The sequence below is a fragment of the Amblyomma americanum genome, chromosome 8 (genome assembly GCF_052857255.1).
Source record: "Amblyomma americanum isolate KBUSLIRL-KWMA chromosome 8, ASM5285725v1, whole genome shotgun sequence".
NCBI lineage: Eukaryota > Metazoa > Arthropoda > Arachnida > Ixodida > Ixodidae > Amblyomma > Amblyomma americanum.
The window spans coordinates 60,724,096-60,743,759 of NC_135504.1; the positions used below are offsets into that span (position 1 = coordinate 60,724,096).

Consider the following 19,664-nt stretch of genomic DNA (forward strand, 5'->3'; position numbering starts at 1 on the left):
TTAATCTCACTCGCCCACCTCACTTTCAGCCACCTCCTGCTGCCGCCTCCTGCCACACAGGCGAGAAGGAATTAAATACAACTTTCATATACTTTTCTTTTTCGGTACATTGGTACATTGCAATATATGATATGAGAAGACTTGAAAAATGTGCTTCCCCAATCCTTGTTTTTCTGGTTATTTCTCTCTAGTGATTGGGATCTGCAGCGCCTACCTGTCCAAAGTAGACGTATTCTCTTGCCAGGTCCAGTCCCTCTCTACTAGTCGTAAGTTACTATTCCCTTCCGAGCCTGTTGAAAACTACTTTGCTTTTCTGCATGTTAATTTTCGGACCTGCCATTCTGCTGTGTCTTTCTTTGTCATTCATCATGCATTGCCATTCATCAGCTCAGTGACTTAGCAAGGTAATGTCATCAGTGAGTTGTCGGTGTCTGAAGTATTCTCTATTAGATCTTTTTATTCTCTTAATTAACTCCTCTTAATTAACACTTCTTAATCAGGTTTTTCGTTCCCTGAGAGAACGTGCTGGTACCCTGTACAAACATCCTTGTGCCTATTTGTACTGCACACCCCTTAATGATAGCTATGAGGTTATCGTTCATTGCTTGAGCATTAACGCCGTCATCCTAAGTTAAGGCTGAATATATATTCTGCAGAGAGGTCCTAAATTCCTCTACTTTCTCGCTTACCGTTAGCTCGCTGATGGGCTTCCGCCTCATTAGTTTGTTCCTTCTTCATGTCTGGGCTAATTCGGGACATTATCATCCTCTGGAATTCCACATCTTGCAGGATGCCCGGGTGAGCGCACAATGAAGTCTATTTTATTTTTAGTCGCACCATTGGGGATTTTCCACGGCCACTTCCTGTTGTCCCGTTCGCGGAAGATGCTCATGATCTGTAGATTATTTTTCTCTTCGAACTCTACGCCCAACTTCCCCCTACTATTCCTGCAGCTTGTGCCGTAGACTGCCACTACCTGGAATCCAGCCTACTTCTTGCCTACCTCGACTTTGAAGTCGCCCAACACTACAGTGTACTATGTTTTTACTTTGCCCATTGCCTAACACAGACCAGCCGGTCGTGGGATCAAACCTCTGGTTTGGCGGCTGTATGTCGATGGATGGGAAAGGCAAAAACACTCTTGTGCTGCGCAATGTCAGTGCACATGAAAGAGGCACATGTAATCGTGATTATCAGGATCTTCCATAACGGTTTATCCGAAGCCCATGTGCCTCAAGACGACGTTAAACCTCAATATTGTACCAATGAGCTGAAGTGCAGGCGAGCCCAACGCAATCGCCGTGGAGATTTGTATGCTGCTTATCGTCTGCAAACACTGGCGCGTGCGTGCAGTGTGCAGACGGTGGGCTCCAAAACGAATAAATCTCAATGATATGTAGTGGCGAGGTTGCTAGACATATTACCCGAAAATAGCCGCTGTATGCCGATGTTGGTGCAAGCAGCGTTAATGTTTCCGCCATATGGCCAGGTAACCTCCTATGCGTGCACGAAATGTCAAATTACTCGGTTCAACACTTTTTTGAGCTTGTTTTCACATGCATTGTGCTTTCCTGGTTTGAATGAAACAATGGTAGCTAAACGCATCACGCGCAGGACCCAGAGATTAGAGTGACTGCCCATCTCTTTCGCTATTAGCGGCATGGCTTATTGGCTACTACAGTCTAAGTTCACACTGACTATGTAATGAGCACGGTAACCGTCACAAAGATAGCATTAAAGCTACAGGTGTAAAGAGTGCTCTTGGTGGGCCATTTCATGGATGATGACGAGGCATATGTCTTAAGATGAGGGGTGTATATAAAATTCAAGGAGGAGATTGCGCAGGTACGACTATAATGGAGATGGAGGGAACTCAGGTGTGCGTGCGTGCGTGCGTGCAGACAGCTCCAGAACGAAAAAAATGGAGGGCGTTCTTATAATCTCTGATCTCACATAAAAAGCGCAATAGGGTGACGCCAGAAGGTCCAAAATACTAATAATCTGTTTATATGCAGTAAGTGTACCGCAGCGGTGGCCTAGTAGTTGAGCATCCGCCTCGCATGCGGGAGGTTGGGGGCTCGATCCCCAGTGCCGCCGGGGGCTCCCACCGGCGATACAATAGTGCTCGGCTTCTTGAGGGTGTAATGCTTGGAAAATGGGTCTTAGACCCCACTTTGAGTATAGAAGAATACCTTGTGACATGGCGCCCTTTGACCTGAGATGCCCTTGCGCCATAAAAATACATCATTAAAAAGTGTTCCCAGACGTACAATTACTGCCATTTAAACATTTTGTAAATAACTTCACGCCGAAGTTTTACAACAGCGCAAATTTTTGCTGCCATTTCCCACTTTCGTTGACACATCAAATACAGCCTTGAAACCTGCCGCTGCAGTGGCTTCTAACTCGAGCGATTCCGTCCAGAATCTCGCGATACCTGGGGAGACGCCTTCTGTGTTTTTCAACACCTGTCGTATAACGCGAAAATGGCGATTTATTTCGTTTTTTTGTCCGCCTGTCTAAAGATTCCCTAATCCCAATAACCGAATGCGATTGAAGAAAGACGCGTGACAATGCCGGTGGCAGGCAAGCCCCTGCATGAATTGAGATTTATGTCATGCCAATCGGTCGGCGCTAAAGTTGTTTGCCGCTTCGCTGTGAGTTGCATCCCACGATTGATTTTTTTCCGTTTCCCAGCTAAGGCTGCTCATGTGGGATGCAAGCGGACTGCGCAACGTTGCGGAGGCTATAGTAAGGGCCTTGGGAAGTCGCAGCCAGACTGACACAATTCAGAACTCTCAAAAAAGCGCTCTATTGTGCGAATGACCGGAACATGAGGCGTCCGTGCTGCTTCCATTGAAAACCGGATGATCTGCCAGGCATTCAAAATACAGGAGACGTTGTCTAAGAACAAGACAACGGCTTGCTCACCAACATGCATGATGAGAAACAGCCCGGAGATGATAACCACCAGGGCCACACAAATTCCGGCAGCCGTGAAAGCGGCGCGTAGCAGCATGTCTCTGCAAACATTTATTCATATTTGTACCGGTTGAAAACATGGCGGCGACCGCACGTGCTTTCGCAGTACAGATGTCTGTGGACGTGCACTGACAACAACATATTTTATACTACAGCGCTGCTTTCGTGCTCGCGAAGAGATAACGCAGAACTATTCAAGCACCTTAACGATAGGATGAGGCAGTTTATAATTCGTGCACAATAAAATGTATCACGCAAATCTCTAGAAGAGACAACGATATAAAAAAGAAATTAAGATCCTTTCACGTACAGAAATTAGGTCCCCCGTCAAGGAGGGTAATGTTGTTTTGAGGTAATGACACGATGTGTGGTAACGGCGCCGTGGTAAATGCAATAGGGTTTATGCAACATCTTGGTGGGAACAGCCGAAAAAAACCAAAACGCAGACACAGAGAGGAAAACACAGAACGTAGACGAGGCTGACTGTCAACTAAAATTTTTATTGGAAAATCCGCGCTTTTTGTTTCCTTGTCAAAAAGATCTTGCTTTTATCTCCCGTGGGGTTCGTTCAAGAAGGAAAATTTTTTTCTTGATAAAGAGATGGATGGTGTGCTGACGCACCGCTGCCCTGTTTCCCGTATCGCCAATGCCTCAAGGATCTTATGTGTCAATTTGTCTGCATACCTTTTCATGACTTGAACTTCATGCAACTTGGGCTCACACTTGCGCACTTGTTTTCCTTTTTTGTTTTCTTTACAATCTCTGCAATGCAGGGCTAGATTGCTGCTTGGGGCACCTGATAGCGATGATGCATGTTCTCTTATCCTATCATTAAGGCACCTTCCCCTCTGTCCTATATATTGTTTTCCACAGGCCAGAGGGATATTATAAACCACACCTTTAACACACTCGCTGAATCTTGTTCGGTGTGCGATCTGGCATTGCTGCTTCTTTTGCCTGTTGACTCGAGCACACATGCTCATTGCCTTGTTCGGTGCAGAGCAAACAACCCGGACCCCGTGCCTCTTGCCAATCTTCATGAGGTTGTGGGTCAATCCATGAACATACGGAACCACAGCTAATTTCTCCCTTTCAATGCCTTCTTCATGTCCACCTTTCCTTTCTTGCACTCCTTTCACTTTCCGCAGCAAGCTTTCAGCTACGCTGCTAAGCATCAGAACGGGATAGTCCGCATTTTTTAGCCTTTCGATCTGCCGCCGAAAACTTGTCTCCATCTGATGCTCGAGTCAACAGCCAAAGAAGCAGCAATGCCAGATCGCACACCGAACAAGATTCAGCGAGTGTGTTAAAGGTGTGGTTTATAATATCCCTCTGGCCTGTGGAAAACACTATATAGGACAGACGGGAAGGTGCCTTAATGATAGGATAAGATAACATGCATCATCGCTATGAGGTGCCCCAAGCAGCAATCTAGCCCTGGATTGCAGAGATTGTAAAGAAAACAAAAAAGGCAAACAAGTGCGCAAGTGTGAGCCCAAGTTGCATGAAGTTCAAGTCATGAAAAGGTATGCAGACAAATTGACACGTGAGATCCTTGAGGCATTGGCGATACGGGAAACAGGACAGCGGTGCGTCAGCACACCATCCATCTCTCTATCAAGAAAAGAATTTTCTTTCTTGAACGAACCCCACAGGAGATAAAAGCAAGATCTTTTTGACAAGGAAACAAAAAGCGCGGATTTTTCAATAAAAATTTTAGTTGACAGTCAGCCTCGTCTACGTTCTGTGTGTTCTTTTCTGTGTCTGCGTTTTGGTTTTTTTCGGCTGTTCCCACCAAGAAGAATGAACCAACTAGCTCAGTTTTCTACTCTTTTAACGTTCATGCAACACACTGGCTACACACTTGTGTTAGGATCACATTTAGCCATCAATCCTGTCACCTGAACAAATTGTCGAACCGGAAATTGCGGGGTCTTTTCACGTGATTATTGTGTCACTGTGCGCGAACCGTGTGGACTAGGCATAGCAATCAGTGACAGCTTACATTGCAAAAGGGGGCGCGCCACGTCTCTTCCTGTTACTGTCTAACCTCGCTGCTCGCACGTCACCTAAAAGTGTTGACTGTCTCATAATGTCTAGCCTACAACGGTGGTGCTGTTTCAGTCATGACTAACATATACAAGTACAGTTGTTGCGTTTCTGACAGTGCGTTGCGATTGAGTGCAGTGCTTTAAAGGTTGTGACTGAATAGCAGAGACAACCCTTAGAAAGAAGAAAGAATAGTGTCGCGTACCCGTTGTAGTAATAGGAGGGGCCCGAGACCAACAAAACTAGCAAATTATGACGGCTGCTTCTCTTAATATGCAGCCAGTATACCAACTGAGGCAATTTTTTTTTCTTTCATGAATATCAAACAAAGTATTTTATGGCTAGCTTCTTGGGGTTGTTCATGCGACGTCTTTTAATTTCAGGTTTACATGTTTCTCCTAAGAGGTAAGCCCTATCCTTCCCATGTATTTCAGGGCATGTTTTGGTACACTTTTTTTATCAGTGAATAGAGATAGCGCCTACCTAGTTGAATCACTTTTATCGCAGCTCTATGCTCTTTCGACAGAAGAAAAACTGTATTAAACAATTAAAACTGTAATATTGTGTGACCGTTTCTCCAGAGGACTAAATTTAAGGACATTTTTGGCGTTGTTTCTGCCTGTAAAATGAAAACAGATAATTTTGCATGCCCAATTTTGGTTAAGTACATTTCCACATGCCCATGTAACGTACACGCAAAGAATTAGCCTCCTGTCTCATATCATGTTGGAGATTATGGTATCGCTGTAATGATTTTTTCAGATATGAGTTTAAAGTAAAAGCTAACTTTATTACGAAGCTTTTGCTTTCGCAGCATTCGCTGACAAATTTTGCCATGGGCCTCAATTATTCAGTTATCTTTGTGTTTCTTTAATAGTCGTCTTGTTTTCTACTATTTTTTCATGCTGTGTTACTCAGCCAGCAGAGGAAACTTGAGCCCCGTCAACTGCTTTCAGCGGCGGAGAGTATTACGGCTGCAGGTTAACCATAAGCCTCTAGAACCTTGGCTCTTGCTATGTTACCGCTGTGGAATAGTATGAAAGCATCTACTGCTGACTTCTTTAGTGCCTTTGGTAGGAGAGAGGCAATTTTTTGGAGGATGCTCCCGGATGATTCGAATCAAGGACGGATTGTTCTTAGCAAGTTTTGTACTCCAACTGGGTTAAGAAACATTCAATTCTTGTCATAAAATAGTATTTGAAATTGCTGGTAACACATTGCCTCCACAAAAGAAGGTGGCCTGATTGTTCATCTCTCTTTTCTAAAGTTATTCTTTAAAGAGTAATATACCGCATAGATGGAATCGCGCTACTGGAAAAGATGCAGGCAATAATGTCCTCTTAAGAATAAAACATGACTAAAGATCAAAAATGTTTAGATTTGGTGATCAGCCTGCTCTGTGAAGCAATCATTGAGATCCGCGGTAATAATGTTAAGCTGTTACGAAAAGAACCTTGAGTGTTTCATTCGTCTGCTCTCTGCTTCATCTCTTGTTAGCGAACCGCCTCAGCTCCCTATTCGAAAGAGGACCGCTACTTTCATTTGAGTCGTGCCAGTGACATTGCCTGTTAAATCCACGGCTCACAAAGAATTATGAACATGAAAAATCTTACTTCTCCGCTGGGTGCGCTGAAAAGCAAAAGAGAAGAAAATGCGGGATGTCTGGTTTTAAAAATCAGTGTTAGGCACAGCCTTACAGGAGAGATGCAGTATGCGGAAGAGACGGTTACAGCTTCATGCTTTTCTAATCTAACGTGTTTTCGGAAAAGAAGCATATTGTCACAGATGGGCTGCAGAATCAAGAGGCTAGGCACAGGCCGCAAGAAATCAAGCAGTGTCCAGCTGCAAAGAGCAAGCGCGACTCACTTCTTTGTCCTCAAGGCGCCGCCCGGGGACACCTGGCGGCATTATTCCCCCTCCCCATCCAAAAAAAAGAAGCAAATACGTGGACGCACTTGGAGCGAACGAGGTGCCCGTTACTGCGTAAAGTACGGCTTCATACGCAGTACGTGCACGACCTCAGGCTGCGGTCGACGGCGCGAATGGGCAGAGTGCCATCGCGGAGGACTTCATACGTCACATCCGTGATGCGTCGCAGCACTGTGTAGGGTCCAAAGTAGCTGCTCAGGAGCTTCTCCGACAGGCCGGGGCGACGTACCGGGGTCCATACCCACACTTTGTCGTCGGGGTGGTACTCGACGTGGCGATGTCGTTGGTTGTAGCGTTCTGCATCCGTTGCCTGCTGCCGGCGGATGTGAATACGGGCCAGTTGGCGGGCTTCTTCTGCGTGCCGGGTAAATTATCGGCGTCTGGCGTGAGCGCCTGGTCGTCAAGGGGGCACGGAAGCATGGCGTCGAGCATCTCTGAACATCACGACCGTAGACGAGGCGAAACGGCGTAAATCGAGTCGTTTCCTGAATCGCCGTGTTGTAGGCAAACGTCACATATGGGAGGATCTCGTCCCAAGTCTTGTGCTGTACGTCGACGTTCATTGCGAGCATGTCTGCTAAGGTTCTGTTGAGGCGCTCCGTAAGCCCGTCTGACTGCGGGTGGTATGCAGTAATCTTGCGGTGGTTCGTGTGACTCAGCTGGAGCACCTCGTGCATGAGCTGCGCTGTAAACGCGGTGTCCCTATCGGTGATGACGGAGGACGGGGCGCCATGTCGTAAAACAATGTGGTGTATGAAGAAGCGCGCGATTTCAGAGGATGTACTACGCGGCACAGCCTGGGTTTCCGCATTGCGCGTCAAATAATCAGTCGCAACTATAATCCACTTATTGCCAGAAGACGACACAGGGAATGAGCCCAGAAGATCAATGCCGACTTGGTCAAAAGGTGTGCGAGGTGGCGCAATTGGTTGGAGCACACCTGCGGGCTTGAGCGGTGGTGACTTACGACGCTGGCACTCACGGCAACCTCTCACGTAGCGGTGGATGGTCTTTGCAAGTTTAGGCCAATAATAGCCCTGACGCACTCGAGCGAGCGTGCGTGCAAATCCCAAATGGACAGAGGTGGGCTCATCATGACACGCCGAAAGGATGTCGTTGCGGAGGTCTGATGGTACGACTAGGAGGGAGGGCCGGTCACCGTTGCTGGAGTTTTTCTTGAACAGTACGCCATTGCGAATGCAAAAAGAGGTCAAGTGGCGGGAAAAGTGTCGAGGTAAGTTGGAAGCATGGGCCTCCAGGTGATCCATGACAGACCGCAGGTCAGCGTCAGCACGCTGTTTTGCCACTAAGTCCGCTGCAGATCACACCTAGGAAACGATTGTCATCCTCTGCGCTGTCATCAGCTTGCTCGACAGGTGCGCGTGAGAGCTTGTCGGCGTCTTCGTGTTTCCGTCCGGACTTATAGGCAATTGTGTAATCAAATTCTTGAAGGCGAATGCTCCAGCGTGCTAGGCGGCCTGATGGGTCCCGGAGATTGGTAAGCCAGCACAAGGAATGGTGGTCGGTGACCACTTTAAAATGACGGCCACAGATATAAGGCCGAAATTTCATCGTCGCCCAGACGACAGCGAGGCACTCCTTTTCCGAGGTGGAGTAGTTGATTTCGGTGAGCGAGAGTGTGCGACTCGCATACGCGATCACACGTTCCACGCCTTCTTGATGTTGAACGAGGACGGCACCAAGCTTATGTTGCTAGCGTCGGTGTGTATCTCGGTAGCAGCCTCCTCATAGAAGTGAGCTAGCACAGGGGTAGTGTGCAGCCGTTGTCGCAGCTCTGTGAAAGCAGCCTGTTGCTCGGCAGTCCAGACGAACGGTGTATCGAAACAAGTTAAGCGGGTGAGGGGTTCAGCGATCTTGGAGAAGTCGGCGATAAAACGACGGTGGCAGGCGCACAAACCTAAGAAGCGCTTGAGCGTTTTCTTTGTAGTAGGACGGGGAAACTTGGCTACGGCGGTAGTTTTCTCGGGATCGGGTCGTATGCCATCGGCGCTCACAACATGGCCGAGATACTTGAGCTCTTTGTAGCCAAAGTGGCATTTCTCGGGTTTAAGTGTCAAGTTGGCCAACCGCAGGGCATCCAACACGGTCCGCAGGTGCTCAAGATGTTGGTCGAAGGCTTCTGAAAACACCACCACGTCATCTATGTAAACTAAACAGGTTTGCCATTTGAGGCCAGCCAGAACAGTATCCATCATGTATGTAATTGTAATGCAATTGGTTTTGGGGGGAAAGGAAATGGCGCAGTATCTGTCTCATATATTGTTGGAAACCTGAACCGCGCCGTAAGGGAAGGGATAAAGGAGGGAGTGAAAGAAGAAAGATGAAACGTCGCTGGCGCAGATGAAAGGCCGAAGGGCAACACCTTAAATTCATATAGGCCGTCGGGTGTGATGAAGGCCGTTTTTTCGCGGTCACGTTCATCAATCTCAATCTGCCAATATGCGGTCTTTAGGTCGATTGACTAAAAATACCTGGCGCGGCGAAGTCTGTCGAACGAGTCGTCGATGCGGGGCAGCGGGTAGACGTCCTTTTTCGTTATGGCGTTCAGCTTACGGTAATCCACGCAAAATCGCAGTGTCCAATCCTTCTTCTTAGCAAGCGCGACGGGCGACGACCACGGGCTCTTAGAGGGCTGAATAATGCCGTCTGTAAGCATCTCCTTCACCTGCGTTTGGATAGCGTTGCGTTCCTTCGGGGAAATGCGGTACGGCTGCTGTCGTATGGGGCGAACGTCATCGGAAGTGATGATCCGATGCTTCGTGATCGTCGTTTGCCGCACTTTCGAGGAGGATGCGAAGCAGGTTTTGTACTGGAGCAGTAGGTCGCAGAGGTCACGCTGTTGAGTCGCAGAGAGTCCGAAGCTAATATCGGTGCGATCCAGGGACGTTTCCGGACGGTCTATGTCCTCGGACGCAAAGCACTCAGTAACATCGGCCAATTGGTCGGCCCACGCGATGGCAGTAGCTCGGAAAAGGTGACGAGGCTCGCTCGTAAAATTAGTAATAAGGAGCTCCGACCGACCGTCACGGAGGAGGACGACACTTCGGGCCGCGCAAATGCCATCTGTCAGCAGCAAGGAAAGGTTGCCCTCGGCGAGTGCAGGTCCATCACGTAGCCCATCATCGCATTCGACGCTTGCAAAAACACTGGAGCGCGGCGGGATCAAGACACTTTCAGTGGAAATACGAAGGGCGGAGCTGCGTTGTCGAACGTCGCAGGTGCCGTCGCCTTCCACTATAGAAAACGTAACGGTTCTGTGCCGCAGGTCAATAACAACAGCATTCACACGGAGAAAATCTACGCCCAAAATCAGGTCACGAGAACAGTCGCGGAGCACCAGGAAGCTAACTACGAACGTCGAGTCGCTGATCTGGACCCTAGCCGTGCACTGTCCAAGCGGAGTAATGATGTGGCCCCCCGCCGTCCGGATATGCACGCCAGAGCAAGGGGTTGTAACTTTCTTTAGAAGCGCTGCCAATTTGCCACTGATAATTGAAAACTCCGCTCCTGTGTCCACCAGCGCGCTAATGCTGTGACCATCGAGAAGCACGGGTATGTCGAGGGAGAAGCGGTCCTTTAGTCCAGCTGCTGTCGTCGACGTCGTCAAAGCTCTGTCATCTGATGTCTGGGTCGTCTGCATCGTCAGGGGGTCTTTACAGCGTCGATATCCAGCGACCACGCCCCCGGAGGTCGCAGTCCCCAATTTTCCCGGCGAGGGCTGGTCGAGCGGTCCGCCGTCGCTCGCTAGGAGTTCTGCACATTCAGTGAAAACGATGGACGGCGAGGTGACGGTGATCGGGACTGACGGCGCGCCATGGACCACTGAGGTTGATGGGTAAGGTACTCTTCAATCTAACTGTGCCGTTGGCCAAACAGGGGCCTTGGCGCATCGGAGGGAAAACCCTGCAGGCCAAGCTCTCGATATGGGCACCGGCGGAACAGGTGACCGGGCTCCCCACAGTGGAAGCACAAACGCCGGAGGTCAGGGCCACGCCAGACGTCCACTCTGCGCAGGAATTCTCGATCACTCGGGATGCGGTGCTGCCCTGGCTGCACGGAGGGTAGCAGGACGTCGTGATGGTTGGCAAAAACTGCCGCTGGATTCGGGGCTGGGCGTCACAGCGCGTCAGCGTAGGTCGGGCGGCAGTAGTCTGGTTGGGGGGTGTTAATGCCGGTGGATTTGGGGCGGGGCGTCGCAGAGCTTCACATATGTCGGGCGGCAGTAGTCTGCCTGGGTAGGCTGTGGTTCGGCGTGTAGTAATGGAGGCCTGATAGCTTGCTGCACCTCTTCGCGGATAACGCTCTTAAGGGAGCTAGCCGCTGGCTGCGACGTACCACAAATCTTCTCTAGATCCTCACGGACAACAGCGCGGATCATGTCACGGAGAGTCGGTATTGCTGTTGAAATCGGGAGGGACTCTGTAACAGAAGCAGCAAGGACTGGCCGGTAGTACGCGATGGAACGCTGCCGGAGGACCTGCTCCATCGTGACTGCCTCCGCTAGAAATTCGGCCACAGTGCTAGGGGGCTGCGCACGAGGCCGGCGAAAAGCTGTTCTTTAACACCACGCATTAGGCGGCGCAGCTTTTTGGCTTCTGACATAGCTGGGTCAGCCCGTCGGAAGAGCCGCGTCATGTCTTCGACGTACATGGTAACAGTTTCGTTGGGCATTTGCATACGGGTCTGCAAGGCTCGTTCAGCTCGCTCCGGACGATCAGCGCTGACATACGGGGCGAGCAGTTGACGCCGGAACTCACGCCATGATGAAAAAGTGTCCTCACGGTTTTCGTACCACGTACGAGCACCGTCCTCCAGGCTGAAGAAAACGTTCCTCAGCTTGGCGGCGTCATCCCATTGGTTAAATGCGGCGACACGTTCAAACTTGAGGAGCCAATCTTCCACGTCCTCCAGTTGAGTCCCGTGAAAGGACTTTGGTAGACGTGGGTTCTGGAGGGTGTAGTACGCGGCGCCTTGCATTACCGGTTGAGGAGTAGGCGCCGAGGGAGAGTCGAATGGCCTAAGCACAGGAGGCAGTCGGCCAGGTTGTCTACAATAGCCCATGCTCAGGGGGCAGTCCAAGATTTCGGCTGCTGACCCGGTGCACCGGCGTGCGTGTCGACAGGGAGAGGTCTGGGGTCCTCGGTGTTCGGAGGTGTGTGCGACATATTCCAGAGCGATTCACCCAGCGCACTCCACCACAAAATGTCACAAATGGGCTGCAGAATCAAGAGGATAGGCACAGGCCGCAAGAAATCAAGCAGTGTCCAGCTGCAAAGAGCACGCGCGACTCACTTCTTTGTCCTCTAGGCGCCGCCCGGGGACGCCTGGCGGCAATATGGAATGATAACGGAACAGACCTTTCTGTACTCTAGTTTAGCGAGAATTGACAACGCCTAAGCCGGACCGGAGCAGGTGCCGTGGTGCGTTAGTATTTGCGAAATTTCTCATGTGCAACTAACACCATTACTGAAAATTCGATGTTAACGCTGGTGCTATAATACCAGCTTTAAGTTAATAATAATAATTGGTTTTGGGGGGAAAGGAAATGGCGCAGTATCTCTCATATATCGTTGGACACCTGAACCGCGCCGTAAGGGAAGGGATAAAGGAGGGAGTGAAAGAAGAAAGGAAGAGAGAGGTGCCGTAGTGGAGGGATCCGGAATAATTTCGACTACCTGGGGATCTTTAACGTGCACTGACATCGCACAGCACACGGGCGCCATAGCGTTTTTCCTCCATTGAAACGCAGCCGCCCGAGCTCATTTTCGTGACCCATAACACACATCACCGTCGGAATATAAAAGGTGTCAACCTTGATGATTACTTATGCACGAAGCTGAGAGACGTGCATTATGTTCTCCGTGATACTCTATTTTCGATTTCTTTTTAGCATTTCAATAAATAATGAAAGACGTTCCTCAGCTTCGATGCACCGCACAGTACTAAATATTTTCATTTTGTGAGCACGGGATGGGCTAATTCATTAAGATAGCATGTCCCGTTTGAACGTAATTTCGTTTCGCAACAATCAAATTCAAGGGTGTATAACTGTAGTGCTGCTAAAACCAGGGTATTTGACATTATCAGCCTGTTTAAATCACTTGAGACGAACGGCATGCTTCTAGAACCTGGCGAATTTTGGGCATGGATTAACACGCTAAGGAAAAAGCTCAGAAAAAAGTACACACCAGATGTATGAAGGCTTTGATGTTATTCCTGCCTCCACTTTGTCTTTTCTTCGGTCAGTAGTGCGAAACCTGCAAGCTCCACTGATGTGTCGCTTTAACTGGTGACATGCTTAAAAGTATTCACAGACAATGAGGTGAAAGCGGCATTGCAAGGACGGTTGCACTTGTAGGGCGCTGTCATGAAATAATTTGAATCATTTAGGTTTTCAAAAAAGATTACCAGGTATGAATACACAGACTATTTTCATCTATGCTAAGGATGTGCTAACTGTTGAGCACAATGAGAGGCTCTTTCGTGTCGCACTTTGAATGCTTATTTTTTCTTTTTAGTAGAGAAATCTCATTCTGCTTATCTCAATTATGTTCGAAACATACGTACATCCAGAAGAAAGAGCACTTACCACGCCCATCTCCTATGAGCGCTTTGCTGGCTGAAAAGAAGAATACAATCTTGCTGAAATAACATGAAACATGCACGAATGAAGGAAGTAGATGAATGAATCGAGCCTCTGACCCCCAATAGTATATGGCCGCGGAGCTTAGCTCTTAGTACTGGAAATGCTTACGATCAGCCTTGGCTTTCAACGTGAATGATTATTTTTTTCATAATCAATTGTAAAGTCACCATTTTGGATGAAAAAAGATGGCGGCATGAGAAGAAAAGAACTTGGAAATTGGCTTCTGAATCAAACATACGAAACCCCGCATATAGTATGCAGAAGGGTTGAAATGCGGGCAAGTTGGTTCATAGTAACTTGTCGTTGTGGCGGGAATACTCCTTCTCTTGTCCCTTGTCTATTATGGCGGGTTTTTTTTTTTCACGCATATAGTCAAGATAGCAGTGCTACGTGTATATTTTTGGCAGCCTTCCATGCTTGCTCTTCTGATAATTATGGGATGATAACACACACAATAATAAAAGTCTGAGTACTTTTTGGTGTCTGGTATGGGCTTCTCATTTATATATTGACTCCAGTAACTTTAACTCGGATGGAGACTGAAGGCTGCGTTAGGGTGCTCAGGTAGACTACCTTACTGTGCTGCACATTTCTGAAGCCCAGCAGCCTAGCTGTCCTGTAGCTGAATGTGACCAGTGAGGGACATCATAATGGGGGGGGGGGGGGGGGGGCTGCTTAGCATGTCTGCGCATCTGTCATAACACAGTTGCCTTTGCATTTCGCTTGCTTTAGTATACTTCCGGCCTCGAAGGCCTATATTTTGAGGCGGTATCTTCAGCACCATCTTGCCAAACGTGTACTCTACAGCTGACTACAAGCCGGTTTTACTCACGTTTAGCAGAGATCTATAACAAAAACAAGAATAGACGTTTCTCCGCTTATGCGGAACGTGTTCTTTATTCACCTAGAAGTCGTGGAGGTCGCGACAGTCTACTTATCTTCATGCCAATTTGAAGCAGAGATTCATGCAAAAAAACACCTGCCCTATGTGCCCATTTGGAATGTGCCAGGCGCTACCCGAATTATAACAGCACAGTGAACTCCGCTGGTTTGTCTCAGCGCCTGTACTTCATCGGATGCATTGAACACCATTCAGAATTCTCTATGGACTACAAAACAGCCGTCTAGCTTGGGTTCGGTATATACAAGTTAATATTCAGAAAGCAAATATTAATGCTCCTGTAAATTTTGATGGGTGCTTTTGGAACACAATTTCCTTGCTAAGGCAATATATGTCCTCCATGGGAGAATTCCTAAATGATCAAATTGTTACTCCAGCGTGAATGCTATCTCCATGCCTATCATCTGCAAGGCTCATTGTGGGTACTTTAATACACTAATAATCTGCACACGTAGTACTCATCTGAAAATTTTTCGTTCGTACTCGAATATTGTTGAATGCATTCGCATAACATCTTAATGACAACGAGTAAAATGGCCTGCTGGGGCTCCTTCCGCTGTTTATCTAGAATTCACGTACCTTGCAGTTAGGCACGGCGGATAAGGTAAGTTCTGTGATCATATTACAAGACCACAAAGAAACAGTGCTATTTTTTGCCCAACGTTGCAGATTTTATGCACAGAAATGAACTTGAGCTTGAATAAGTAAGTTATATTCGATGCCCACTGTGATGTAGAAAAGGAATATTTTCTCGACTACATTTTAGGGTTGTTAAAGCTCATAAATTTAAGCGCAGTAGTAATCAAGTGTTAGGGAATGCCGTTGCGGACCTTAAAAGTGCTAAAGGTAGAATTACACACTCGGTTAGTAACGCACGCCGATGACCATACTCCCTCGAAGCTATAGAACCTGTTGCCAGAGCTAGGTAGCATTAGCTGAAACTGTGACAGCATTCAGCGCATTAGTCGGCAACTCCAAAACGTCTTCAACATTCACTTGACTCCAGTAGGACTTGATGCTTGGCTAGTTGGTGACTTATTATTTGTGAATTCCATGTAGCGCTATAAGGACGACCACGGAACCCGTACGACACAATTCCACCCTTTGCTACAAACCTACTTACGCATTACAAAATTACACACGACAAAACTGCTTACGCGTGACAAAATTCCCTTCCGGCTCTGAGAATGAGGTATTTTGTGACCGCCGAGAAAGCTGGTAATGCGATCATCACGGTGTACTGGAGCTGTACTCTTACCTGGACCGGGTAGCACTAGCTTCTCCAAAGAATTTTTTTTTCGCATTAGTTCGCAAAAAGAAAATCCGCGATATTTATTCGCGTTTTCGACTTGAGCTTGAGGAGATGAAGATGCTGCAAGTAGTGGTAAAGTGCTTATGGTCCTAAAAACAGTCGGTGAGCTATACCTTAAAGGTATTCTGAAGCTCGCGAAAGAGCTCTCTCAAAGATGGGCACCTTGTTTCCTCTACCTGGTATACCTGGCTGCTGTTGTGAGATATATTTTTCACTGTAGAACCATACAGATAGAACGCATATTGTTTGCCATCTTCCGTCTCAGAGAGCTTGAACATGTGCAGAAAAAAGTTTTAAAGAATCATAATGACGCGTCCATATGCATGTACAGTCTTGACCGATATGAGAGTCAATAAATGCTTGCATAAATTTGCTAATTCGCTACTAATCTTTGGAATAAATTTCAGAGCGACGTTTGAATAATATACGCCCAAATAAAAATTAGTTACAAAACAAAACAAAAAAACCTGGCTTGTCACGCGTAATGTTATAGTAATCAATAAATGAATGCTGAAACTTTATCGCATCTGACATTGCTGATGCCTGTGCCTCATTTTCTCTGGCGGTCACTAAGCATGAAGGTATCAGTTCAAATACCTATCAGGGAATATAACCTGCTATTTTAACGGGGGTTATTATGAAGTGCCTGCGCTATTGGCTGCTGTGCCTAAAATGTTAAGTCGATGAGTTCGCAACTTGTGGAGCGAAAGAAGTGTTAACAAGGACAGCTGTCCATTTGTGAACTGCTTACCTATTGCTTCGTCCAGAGGCTGCAGTTCTGACGGGGTAAAAACAAAACGTCTTTTTGTAGACGTCGTACAATAGCAGACAGAACATGAAGACAACTCACGGAGCGTTACCTGGCTGAAACGCAGCAGATTGCTGTCCGGGTTGAGAAACGGGATAATCCAGGCTCACTGTAACAAAATGATAAAACTTGATACTCTGCTCACTAGGTGAATTCTCAGCCATGCACAAAACATTTTATGTATCGCTGCTCAGCGTATGGAGCCAGAAAGAGGGCCCATAAGGCCTGCTGTCGATTTGTCAGCTCCTAAATGTCTGCGCTATTTTCGGCCATGCTGAAAGATTTTGAGTCGTTGAGTTCACAACATAGTTCACAGTGTTGTTCAGGAAGACAGCTCTCAATGTGTGGACGCCTCAGTGGTAGCCGATGCGAGTAGCTGTAAGAAAAAGAACGCAAAAAGAACTGGTACACAAATACTAGGGCTGGAGCAAAACTTTCTACTAGCCGGTTGGTGTTAAAGAAATCACCGTGTTAACTGAAACGTACTTGCACCTCTTAAGTATCCATATGCCTTATTATGCAAGGCTACTATACGCCGTAGCCGTCGCGGTATATTGTGATTTCCACATAGCAATCGGCACGTACGCGCCGTGTGTGTTTTAAGAACCAGAGCAAAGTTTAAAGCTTGACGTGAAACAAGAGTCCTTCCCCTACTGCCATCACAACGCAATTGCTGGCTCTTTCAATGCTGCCCCACGCGGCGCCTGATCGACTGCAGAGGGTAGAAGAGGGGCGTGGTGCAATAACAATAGAAAAGCACGCGTACAAAGAGCTGTACCGAGCGAGATGCCAAGTAGTAGCTGGGCAGCAGCCATTTTCATTCGGTCATAGTGGGGCGCATAGTGGCCCGCAATAAAATGAAGCAAAGCCTTACAAGCACAGAATAATCATGTCATTATGTGCGTTTTGCCATTCCCACTCCCAGCAACACCATAGACTCTCAATTCAAGTCTTGCAATGACACTTCTCACTACAATGCGCAGACCAGTATTGACAAGGTACCAACGTTACTGCTCAGTTGTTACGCCACACGCCTTTTGAAGAAAAACACCAGAGTGCAGATAAAATATGACTTAGGAAAAGACTTTTCGCCCCAGGTTCTCGCTAATATGAAGTTGGCATGCAACGATAAATAATAGAGAAAATTAAAGTGCAGAATGCCTTACTCATTGCAAGATAAGTAGCCAGGTGCTAGAATATCGCTGAACTCGGAAGGAAATCTCCTCCTCTTCTTCGTAGAAGCAATAATGTGTCCGCACGCGGTATCATTAGGTAGCCACTAGTGAAGCAAGGATATGCAAATAAACAAAAGCACTATTAGGTTACCGCTTGAACAAAGCGCTGGCCCTTGTAGACAAGTGAAATAGTAAGATATATGCTGAAACGTTGCGTGCTCTGTGCGCTTTCTCACCTTGCAATGATGTGATAGACGGCGCTCCGTTGAAACTTCCTACGATGAAAATAAAGAAGCCGAGATGGAGGACGGTTGGTTCGGAAAAACTCTATTGTGCTCCAATAAATGATGCCCTTGAGGCTAGAGAGTTGGCGGCCTCTTGGTCGTCTTCGTGACCACATCCAACCCACTGGCGAACCCAGGCGGTCAACTTCAGCAGTGGTCGGCTGCCATCAGTCCAGAGTCCGCTCGTTCATGCTCACAGTTGAGCTCGCGCAACCCGACCTTTTTGGTCTTCGCAGCAGTCGCTGGTCAGGAGTGCTTAATACTGCTCCGCATTTTGGTTTGTTATTTTTAGAAGCGGTTATACCTCCTGACACTCAAATGTCTGGTGATACAGTGTGAGTTCAGCTCCGCACCACGGGCACCTGTGGGTGCTGTCCCTGGGATGCATTCTTTTAACATGTGTAAGTTCGGATACATGCCTGCCTGGAGACACCACCATGCGATTGCTTCGGTCTGTCCGGTATTTGCCCCAGTAGTTTTTCACTTAAAGGTCTTTGGACTAAAGGCTTTTACCGAAAGGCGTTTGCCCCAAAGGCCTTTACCTTGAAGGCACTTACCTTGAAGGCCTTCATCCAGATGAAGGTCTGCCAAATGTACACACCTGGCAGGCTGCCCACAATCAGGTAGCCATGTGGGCCAGCTAGACAGGCTTATGACAGGTTTGCTCAAAATCAGAAAATGGGCCTAGTAGTGCTAGCAGCACTAAAAGCACGACTTCGGTATGTGATTTATCTACCTTTGCCGGCATTCGTAACTTGGAATGAATTTTCTTTGCCACAGGTTGTAGGTATGCATGGCTGTTCGTTGAGCAGGCTGTGAGCTATCTCCGCAGTCAGGAGATAGTACTGAATAAAAAAATGTGCTTTTTCTAAAGTATAATCAAGAACAAGAAATGTCAGATTGGTTGCCACTTTTCCTATGCCCTCTATACACACAGTCATGAACCTCCTACATCTTGCACCTTAAGGAGCAGGAAGTATGTGCTCGTCACCTTTCTTCAAGCCTGCCCTGCGTGCTTTTGGCGCTCTAAGGTGAAAAATTCATGATTGGCTGGCTCAAAAGATTGTTTTGTGGACTTCTTTGACTTTATTACCAGTACTGTTACCTGATTCACTGTTTCCAGAATTGGTGCAATTTTCTTGACACGAACTGTTCATGCTTCGTGGTCAAGTTAGGCTGGCTTAAGTCCAGCTATCATTCTAATTAACTGCCAATTAAGACTAATTCTCAAGGTGCAAAACGTATTGACGATAATAGTATTTAACTCCGCAGAAAGAAGTAAAATTAACAACAATTACAAGCTGGAGCTGATATGGAGTATTAATTACTCCCTGTGCTGTCAATACCCAATAAAAATAAACAGCATGTAAAGAGAACAGTGATATAAATCTGCGCAGGACTGATGGAGAGGTAGAAGTGATCGCTTCCTCTCTGAGCGAGAAATTTTATCGCAATAAATAAGGCCTTCTGACTCTCCTTATTTCTGTGCGCAGAGTTAAAAAAAAATGGTGGTCTGATTTGATGAACTGCGTAAGCATCATGTGCTTTTAGGATGGT

The 19,664-nt window shown here is 47.3% G+C and overlaps 2 protein-coding genes across 2 annotated transcripts in view; one reads left to right on the forward strand and one right to left on the reverse strand.

Moving 5' to 3' along the window:
- The window catches only part of LOC144102418 (sodium-coupled monocarboxylate transporter 2-like), a 639,582-nt gene that overhangs the window by 374,065 nt on the left and 245,853 nt on the right, over positions 1-19,664 (forward strand). The window lies entirely within an intron of this gene.
- On the reverse strand, positions 7-10,621 carry LOC144101520 (uncharacterized). The gene is made up of 2 exons (XM_077634692.1): positions 9,792-10,621; positions 7-49 (listed from the first exon to the last, which is right to left on the reverse strand). The coding sequence occupies exons 1-2, from the start codon at positions 10,619-10,621 to the stop codon at positions 7-9; spliced, it is 873 nt and encodes a 290-aa protein (XP_077490818.1).